Source organism: Oryctolagus cuniculus, chromosome 3, assembly GCF_051225735.1.
Source record: "Oryctolagus cuniculus isolate XC-2025 breed Fujian yellow rabbit chromosome 3, ASM5122573v1, whole genome shotgun sequence".
Lineage (NCBI taxonomy): Eukaryota > Metazoa > Chordata > Mammalia > Lagomorpha > Leporidae > Oryctolagus > Oryctolagus cuniculus.
The window spans coordinates 63,843,880-63,853,631 of NC_142869.1; the positions used below are offsets into that span (position 1 = coordinate 63,843,880).

Sequence of the window (9,752 nt, forward strand, 5' to 3'; positions counted from 1 at the left end):
TTTCTAAAAATATTTTAATGAAAAAGTTCTTTCTGTAAACATTTCGTTATACTACAAATGAAACATTTGATCCATTACAGACCACCTGAAAATCTTAAAAATCAGAACATAACCAAAGTTTTAGAAGTAATTTCAATTATTAGGTAGGCTTAATAACTCTTGTATTACCAACACATTTGCATGCTTGTTCACTGCTTTGTGAAATCAATTACCAGAACTCTCAATACTGTCATCAGAAATGTTTCAAATTGCAACACAATGGAACTCTTAAAAACCAAACCGAATTCAATTATGGAGATTTAACAAATGGACTTTATTTTACCATACAAATAGTCTTATAGGATATGAGCATAAAGTCAGCTTTTTAAGAAATGCACTAGAATCAGTAACCTAGAAATTTCATTTCCCACTTTTTTTGGTACTACAACTTGAGAACATGGTACTTATCAGAAATGACAATGGAACATGTTTTAATAAAATAATTTTATTTCATAAATGCAATGGACTGGGAAGAGCAATGCCTTTAAAAAGATAAGTTTTGTTATCTTCAGAAATTTGATGCAGTAAAACCATGTTGTGAAAAATTCATCATGAAAGGACTGTTACCTCATTTAACACTTCATTCCAGTAATGTGTCGAAACTGAGTCCTGATTTACACAGAGTCATCCACTTTTGGGAACAGACTGGCAAAGACTACTCACATAGAAAACGTATTTAAGTTGCAGACTAATTCCTACTGAGTGTATCCCCGAAAAGTTACTTGTAAATAAAAAAAATGCCACTATTAAACTTTTAGGGCAGTAAAAATAGCCCTTTAGGATCAGCAACTGAAGAGTAACGAGTAATTATTCTTTGGGAAAAGATCTTTTGAAAAAAGGAACATCAGTGTAATCAGACCTCCACTACTTCTAGTTACAAGATAACCAAAATGAGAACCAAAAATTCCCTGAATTTTATGAGTACTCATGGATGAGTGTGAGCCACTTAACCGGAGCCTATTTTTATATCTGTATCATCTGAGTTTTGAAGATTCATTTGAAAGAGCTGTTCCTGGCATGAAGATTAGTTTTATGTGTCTCTATGTAAGTCATGCTTATTACATAAACTACTTTCATTTAAAGTTGAGCTTATTCTTTCTCTAAAAATTGACTTCATGCTACAGATACTAAGAATTGTATATATGAAAAAGGGCCACATCTAACCTAAGGTGAATACTTCTGGCTATTGCAGGGGAATTTTAAAATATCTAATGTTTAAAATATACTGGACATGGTACCAAGATAATTTAACAGAAAATTTTGCCAACGGACCTACTAAATGGGGGGGCAAAGTTTAAGTTTCTAATATAAATTTGTAGGGAAATAAATGGTGTCAGGTTTACTGTGAGCTACCAACCTTACCCAGCCAGAAACCTTCGTATTTAAGATGGTAGGAAAGACATTCCTCATTTAGGCAAGTAGGGTTCTCATTCAACCTGTAAATCAGAAAGATTACTCTTACCTTGCTTTACAAAAAATTACTCTTTAATTAGTGAAAAAAAAATCAAATTCAAGCCTTACCTAATGCTTATTGCCCTTCCTTGCAGGTCTAAGTGCTAGACCTAGCAACTGTGGCAACTATCTCTCATTGATGTTCCAAAAGGCGAAGAGCTCCTTCCTGCTAGACTTTCTTCGATATTTCAGTTGTAATAAGCAGATTTAACTAGCTTTTGGAAAGTTGCTCACTATCATCATAGTATCTTATGCCTCCACTTCTCTGTAGTTGAAGCTCTTGCTGCTGCCTTGTCATTCTTTATTTATGCTGACTTGTCCATACTCAAAAGGCTGCTGAAGTCCTGTCTTAGGGAGTTTCCTTTGATCCACACTGTGCTTAAATAGTACATCTTAGGTCCTTTAAAGCTGGTTAAATCGCTCTCCTCATGGCTTACTTTTCCACACTGTTCGCAAGAGCTAAGCTAATACAACTTATAAACAGGTCACATACACAGACTTCACCTGCTTATAGGTTGCAAACATCAACTTACTGAAAAAATTTTCACTCAAACTAGTTCCAGAACACAGAAAGTTGGTTAATAGTACAATTAACCTCATATGCCATTAAAGGATACTGTCAAGGTTGTGTCAAACAGTTTTACAAACATAAAAACAGGAAATGTCCATCTCCCCCATTTTCAACCTTTATTGTATGAATAAAAGAACTTGAGACAATTTAGCTCGATTTTAATAAAATGTTTCCCAAGCATTTTGACCAGGTACCCAAGTTTATAAACATTGACAGTGTCCATTTATATAACCACACTTGAAGTTTGAAAGACTTAAACCATTTTCTAATATTAGCCTTTTTCTCCACTGCTTATTCACATATGCCCATTAACAAATGGAATGTTGTGTGTTACATTTATTGGTTTGTGAGTGTTTCTGGAAAACTGCATTATCTGTGGAGACCGATTCCCATGCTGGCATTGCATGCATCCAGATATTAATGCACAGAGGCACAAAATTAGAGCAACAAGAGAGCATATTCAAACACTAGCACGCCCCATTCCCCTTTTTATTGCTTTTTTTTGCTTAGTACTTCTTAAAACAAAAAAAAATAATCATCTCAAATTCAACGTTCAACTGCCAAAGAAAGTAACAGCAGGGCACATTCTTAGGGCTTGAGTGAAAAGTGTAAGCACTAGCTGGCGCAAAACAGTAGACATTTGTTTTTATATATATGATCGTATTATCTAAAACTCTTCTCAACCAGTTTTCCAAACACAGAACCAACACCAACATTATTTAGGTGAAAGGGTACACAAGATGAAACAGTGTCTTCTTTGGGAATTCCCACTACTCAAATTTCAATTCAGGGCTCCAAGAAGAGAAGCTTGTACTAAGCAACTATGCTACATTTCTGCTGCAGTAGGTTATTTTGGACAAGTATACCTAGACTGTATTTTGCTTGGTTTCACCCAGCAAAATGTATAGGGTACAGACAGGAAAGCATGCCAGCCAGTTAAAGGTTCAATAATACATGAATTTTATTCTCTTGCTGAGAGCTTGTAACCAACAAAAAAAGTAAACCATGGAAAATAATAAGATTTATGGGCCTCTTGTGCTTTAAAAATAAAGGTACCCAACTAATATGCTCAGATATAGCAAGCTTAGTGGTCCTATATTTTGAAGTGTTTAAGAATGGTTTTTAAGGTAGGAGTGGGAAAACACCCACTATCCTCCCTTCCCAGAATTTGAAGAGGGCGGTAGACATTCTTTTATACCCAAAAACTATGGCAGCAGTTCAAATGTGACCAAGGTAAATGTAGAATGGAGATGTTCTAAACACAGCTAGGACTCAGCAAATCTAACACACTAAAATCATAAGATTACAATTTGAAAGAAAATGCACAAAACCAAATAGGAATTTTGAGATTTTTTCATTTGAAGGTAATCTTAACGCTATTAAATTCACAAATATGCTAATTTAAATACCCAATCCTATTTATCTAAAACAGACATTGCAAACATACAAATATCTATTCTCTCCACATGTCAGTGCCCATTCATATCATGGTTTGGAAATGGGGAGAATAGATTCCCCTTAACCCGCAAGTCAGTAGGTGTTTCTTTACAGTTAACTTTAGCAAAATTCATACAAAATAGTAATTAACAATGATCTTCTTTACTTGTTAACTCACAAGGAAACACCTTCGAAACTGCATTGTGTTAAAGTTTCTGTACTAAAATGTAGAAAAACTGAACTACACAAATATTGAAAAGTTAAAAATTCCTTAATTTTTTATTCCTGGTACCACTACCACAATTTACAGGGCAATATACCTGATGTAATGAAAAGAAAAAGAAAAGACAAAGCTACAACAGATAAAAGACCTCAGGAATGTACATCTAATTGACACTACATTGCATTAATCAATAGCTGCACTTTTTGCAAACTGTGGCTATGACAGTCCTGAACAAGAAGGGTTTCCTGTTTAAGCTGCAGTAACTTTTCTGACTATGGATCATCGTTCCTTCTGTGGCAGATTTTTACAGTTCCTCTAATGCATTTGGGACGACTGTCTCAAAGTAACCTGCAGCTTTCCTGACAACTCCTCGCTCTCTCTCCTGCTAAGAACTGTAGCCTGTTGAATAATACAGGATAAAAAAATTATTACACTCAGTGAACATTTCCACATATTATCATCATCATTAAAAAAATTAAATTAAAAGATACCTACCCTTTTCTGTTTTTTTTTTTTTAGAACCTTCTGCTACCATATCCACCACTTCCACCACCAGATCCATAACCACCTGGAAATAACCATGTACAATTGAATATACATGATTTTTTTTTAATTAAAAAGTATCTAAACAATTTCCACGAAAAAAAAAAATTACTTACCACCATAGGGACTGCCCGAGCTTCTTCCACCAAAACTGCCCCCTTTCATGGGTCCGTAATTTGATTGCTGTTGTCCACTATAATTACCAAAATCATTGTAGTTTCCACCACCACCATAGTTACCTGAAATCACAAAGGTTTTATTTGTGGTTTATACACATAGTAATTATTTCTGCATTTTAACACACATAATTACCTTTTGAAAATCATAGTGGCATCATGCTTTACCACACATAAAGGCAGCTCTTTAAAAACAGATTTTATACAAGTACCCAACTCCCTCTACTCCAAATTCAAAGCCCCCATCAGACCCAAAATCCATCCTTATAGGTATAGAGGCCAGGATATTAGAGGAACCCTGTATTTTTTATGAGATGCTATGTACTTAAAGTACTCTTACACACACACACACTCCTCATAACTATTTTTAGTGTTCAATGTACCGATTCTGAAGCATTGTTTTAAACCATTAAGAAAAGCCTCATCATTTAATAAAGTACATCTGTGCATTGACGAACTATTTCTGTTAACCTAGATTCCAGGTAGTACCCTATTAATTTCAACAACTCTTGAGTACTCAATTTAGTTTTAATTTGTCCAGTTTAAAAGTACTTAAGAATTAAAAATTCACAAAAACTACTTTATTTAAGTGCAAAACAGGTACTACACACTAGTAATACTAGTAATTGTTCATACAGAAAATAAACTTCGTTATATTTCACTGTTTCCTGAAGACCCAATAAAGTTACAAAGAAATTCAATTTAATTAGCCACTAATATAACATTTTCAATTACAGAACAAGAATGTGATCAGTGCAACTACAAAAAATACTAAACATTTAAACAAGTAAAAGCTGACTACCTCCAAAATTTCCTCCTTCATTGTAACCATCATATCCTCCTCCTCCACCATATCCACCACCTTGGTTTCCATATCCTGGTCCACCACCATAGCCTCCTCTGCTGCTATAACCAGGACCACCACCATAGTTGCCACCTACAAAAAATTTTAGGCCAACAGAAACATCAATGATCAAGTTGCTGATTTCTATTTTCATGGTACATTTAAGTCACTGGCAAATATGCAAACAAGTTATCTAACACTGCAAAGCCTGGTAAGATACAATCAAAAGAACAGCAAGAACCTGGACTTCCAAGAATTATAATGAAAAAAATAAAAAAAGAAAAAAGATTATAATGAATTAACCATAAAAAAGTAGAAAAACCACAATTTTTTTGTTTTACAGAAGAAAATACAATAATATAATCTCAGACCCTTAGCACAACTGCTAGCACAATTTGGTTGGCTACAAATGAGTGCTATTTTATAGGCTCTAGGGAGGAAAAAGGCTTATGCTATGGGAATAGTTTAGTATACTCTTATCAAGATCCTCAAGTTTCAACTGAAACTGCAAGGATTCAAATACTTCACAATTTCACAGTATAAAATAGTTAAACTATCAATTAAGAAACTTACCATCACCTCCAAAACCATTGTAACCACCATCACCTCCTCCATAACTTCCTCTGCTGCCACCACCTCCACCACCATAGCCTCCTGGAGAAAAGGTAGGAATTAAAATTATACATTCAATTTAACATTAAATTCTAGGCACACTTCTACTCAAAAATGAAAACAATATCCTACCTCTTCCACCAAAGTTTCCACCGCGGCCAAAATTACCTCCACCACCTCCAAAGTTTCCTCCACGACCCATAAAGTTGCCAGATCCCCCTCCACGGCCTTTTAACAGAGGCAAGGAAAAATTTTTTAAATGTTACAAATACCACTCACTCATATCTATTGTTTATCTATTTTTGGTTCTACTCACCTCTTGGTGATCCAGCAGCAGACTGCATCTCTTGTTTAGAAAGGGCCTTTTTCACTTCACAACTATGCCCATTAATAGTGTGGTATTTCTGAACTGAATTTTTTTTAATCAAAACAAAAAAATGTTATTTTATGTTCACAAAAGCATATATAACGATATCCTTTGTCATTACTTAACACAATAAAACATTATCAAGAAGGCAGTAACTTTGCAGTGTGAATGAAGGAAGTGTTCTGGGATGTAAATGTTCTTTTCCTTGATCCAGATGCTGGTTACACAGGTGTAGACACTTTATGAAAGTGAATGTTACACTTTATATGCTACTGAACACAAAATTACAAGCAATTTAATATATTTCATTCAAAACAAAACAGAGAATCACTTCTGCTTCTTCATTCAAGTCCTGATAAATTGCTACTTACCAACGATTTTATCAACTGTATCATGATCGTCGAAAGTTACAAAAGCAAATCCTCTTTTTTTCCCACTCTGCCTGTCTTCCATAACTTCTATGGTTTCAATCTTGCCATACTTCTCAAAGTAGTCTCTCAAATTATATTCCTCTGTATCTTCTTTAATACCACCAACAAAAATCTTCTTCACTGTCAGATGGGCACCAGGCTTTACCGAATCCTACAAACAAATTATGTTAAGCCAAAAAAGAAAAACACACTACAATTTCATGCATTACACAATACGGCATTAAGATACCTCTCTAGAAACAGCTCTCTTTGGTTCCACAACACGCCCATCAACCTTGTGTGGTCGAGCACACATTGCTGCATCCACTTCTTCAACACAAGAGTAAGTCACAAAACCAAAGCCCCTGGAACGTTTCGTTTGGGGGTCTCTCATTACCTACAAAATAAAAATTTTAAGGCCCTGAAGTCCATCTCCACAAGTCCTCTCTCTACCCCCTCCAATCTTGTTCCCTTAGTAACTTACCACACAATCTGTGAGTGTGCCCCATTTCTCAAAATGTTCTCTCAAACTATCATCCGTAGTTTCAAAGCTCAGACCACCAATAAACAGTTTCCTCAACTGCTCTGGTTCCTTTGGATCATGGCCCTGAGAAGAAAAAACAGTTTTAATTATTTCAAGTAATAAACGGCCAATGATAAAGCTTAAACTAAGAATCAAAACTCCCGTCACACTAGCAATTTGTCTAGTTTTTAAGGAGAAAATGGATTTCAACTGTTTCAGGGAGTAAAAGGTTGCCAAGGAAATCACAAGTAGGGTTTCAAATAACTTCCCCCTCCCCCAAAACAGTATACCAGAAAAATTTTAAGTTACAAATTTGTGCCTGAGGCTTTTAGAAGTTACTATTGAGAAGTCATTTTTCTAATAATGTTGCAAAAACAATGTTTTCACAAGTGCCATTTACACTTCATCTCCACTGCAATAAGCATTTAATTTTAAATTACAAAACAGAAACACAACTGTAAGGTATTGAGTGGCAAATTTACAGAAATTCATCGGCGTCCATTAAGTCAACAAACACTCGTAGAATAAACCCGCATGACCCCCAAAGTCGACCAATATTAGATAACTATAATCAAACTGATGTATGCTACAAAAATTACCTATCTGCACTTAATATGGTAAACAATGCCAAATACAACACATTCATTTTATTTGAAAAACAAACTGCAAGTGCTAGAGGGCACACATGTTATAGCTCCCCAATGCCTGCAAGTCTGAAATGGAACTGATCTAGCCAAAGCCGGAAGTCTCCCAGCAACTATCCATGCCTTCCACGTGTGCGGTGCAACCCAACTGAGCCATCCTGGCTGCTTCCTAGGCTCCACTTCAGTCCAAAACTAAAGCCTGGAGAGGGAAATCGAACCCAGGAACTGCCATGTGGAGCGCCAGCTCCGATTTTAGAACCACAAAAACCTGGCCAATTTGAACTAAGTTACATTAGGTAAAGTATATGCTCATGCTAGACGAATAGAGCACAGTTAAAACAGAAACTGAAATTAAAAAATAAAAGCTTACGATGGCCCTGAAATTACCCTATAATTTCATAGGTATCTTTAATAAATTGTATCAACTGCCAATTAATGCATTAACATTCCATTCATCTCAAAAAAGGCGTACTTTAATTTCTAATGACTTCCTGCGCCCGCTAAAGAGAAATGTTAACAGTAACGTACGATAGACTAGGAAAAATATTAACAGCCTAAAGCATTAATTCATCTTCAAGGCTGATTAATTGTGCGCCAAATCGAAGAAAAATTAGACTCCACATAAAATTATCATAAACACACAAAAATCTCAAAATGGTTGTAGTGCTCAAACAAAACGCCAGGAAAGCCAACTCCAAAAATGGGAAAACACAGAGATCGAGATTTAAGTTCCTACTTAGCATTTACACCGAAATCCTTAAAACAAAGTATTTCGCCCACTCGACGACCCGATAATTGTTAACTCAGAGTACTACAACAAAAATGGGCTAGGCTAGGTTTTTAATCGGCAAACTTTTGAAAAAAATCTCGTTATTTCAAATGGGTGTTAGGAAGAACGGGCCGGAGAAGGGCCGACTGTTCAGCGAGCAGCTCGGTGCTGGCGCAGGAACCACACGGCCCGGCCTCAAAAGCAGCACGACGCCCCGAGCGGCGAGGCGGTTTGCGCCATTTTCGGCCCGGCCGCCGCCTCCCGCTTCCCTCCAATCCCGCGCTCTCTTCCGCGGCGGCCCAGCGAGGCGGCGGCCATTGCGGGCCAATGCGCCATTTCGTAACGCGGCAGCGGATCAATGTCAATGTGGCCGACGCCCGCCTGCTCACTTGCCCGGATGTGCCTGCTCGTCCCCACCCCTCCCCCCACCGCCTCCTCCCAACCGCTCCCGCCGAAGCCCGCCATGCCGCCCTCGGCCTCGCTCCGGAGGCCGCGCATCCAGCGGGCCGGTTCCCTTCCCAAAAGCCTCCCCCAGCCCCGCCGCCACTCCTAAGGGGTCTCCCTGTGCGGCCGAAAGCGAAGAGGGCGAAGGGCCCTGAAACGGCCTCTGGCGCCCGCTGCCTTCCCCTCCCCCCCCCACCGCTCGTCTCAACGCAGAGCGCGGGACGGCCGCCCTGGTCTACCCGGCCTCCCCGCTCCCACCGAGCCAGGTCCCCCACGCCGGCCACTACCCGTCAACCCCCCACTCTCCCCCTAATACCTCCTCCCCCCGGCGGCGGCGGCGACGGCCGGAGTCGGGCTGGGGGCGACCGGGCGGCGGTTTTACCTCCATTTTGAGACCGGACTCGCCTCTTCCAACTCGAGTTCAATATGGGACCGAGAGGAAGAGGCGGGGCCAGCCGTCACGTGATGCGCTATCCGCGCGCCGCCGGTTTGGCGGGAGGCGGGGCGAGCTGAAAAAGAGGGGCGTGGCCAAGCGGGCGCGAAGAGGGACCCAGCAAGCGGATTGGCCGCCGGAGAACGGAGGCGCGGGAGCGCGCGCGCTTTGCCAACCTCCAATGCAGCACCGCCCTTGCCGCCGTTCGCGCCCAAGCGGCTGTCGTGACGTCAGCGCGGGCTAGGCCAATGGCAAGCGCCCACGA

At 39.1% G+C, this 9,752-nt stretch overlaps 1 protein-coding gene across 4 annotated transcripts; it reads right to left on the reverse strand.

Annotated features, from left to right (window-relative positions):
• On the reverse strand, positions 1-9,501 carry HNRNPA3 (heterogeneous nuclear ribonucleoprotein A3). 4 transcript variants are annotated; one of them, XM_070070646.2, is made up of 11 exons: positions 9,437-9,501; positions 7,159-7,281; positions 6,925-7,071; positions 6,636-6,846; positions 6,214-6,306; positions 6,030-6,125; positions 5,859-5,939; positions 5,244-5,378; positions 4,382-4,504; positions 4,218-4,290; positions 1-1,475 (listed from the first exon to the last, which is right to left on the reverse strand). In XM_070070646.2, the coding sequence occupies exons 1-10, from the start codon at positions 9,440-9,442 to the stop codon at positions 4,238-4,240; spliced, it is 1,068 nt and encodes a 355-aa protein (XP_069926747.1). In that variant the 5' UTR covers positions 9,443-9,501; the 3' UTR covers positions 1-1,475; positions 4,218-4,237. The 4 variants fall into 4 exon arrangements, with proteins under 4 accessions (XP_069926747.1, XP_017198439.1, XP_008257006.1 ...); XM_017342950.4 differs by having other exon boundaries at positions 9,371-9,501; XM_008258784.5 differs by having other exon boundaries at positions 469-4,121.
• Between the last annotated feature and the right edge of the window lie 251 nt (positions 9,502-9,752).

Coding starts and splice junctions, on each gene's coding strand:
- HNRNPA3 (XM_017342950.4), bottom strand. CDS start 9,442: ATGGAGGTAAAACCGCCGCCCGGTCGCCCCCAGCCCGACTCCGGCCGT. Junction 6,307..6,635: donor TACAGTTGATAAAATCGTTG/GTAAGTAGCAAT, acceptor AAAAAAATTCAG/TTCAGAAATACCACACTATT. Junction 5,940..6,029: donor TGGAAACTTTGGTGGAAGAG/GTAGGATATTGT, acceptor CCTTTTCTCCAG/GAGGCTATGGTGGTGGAGGT.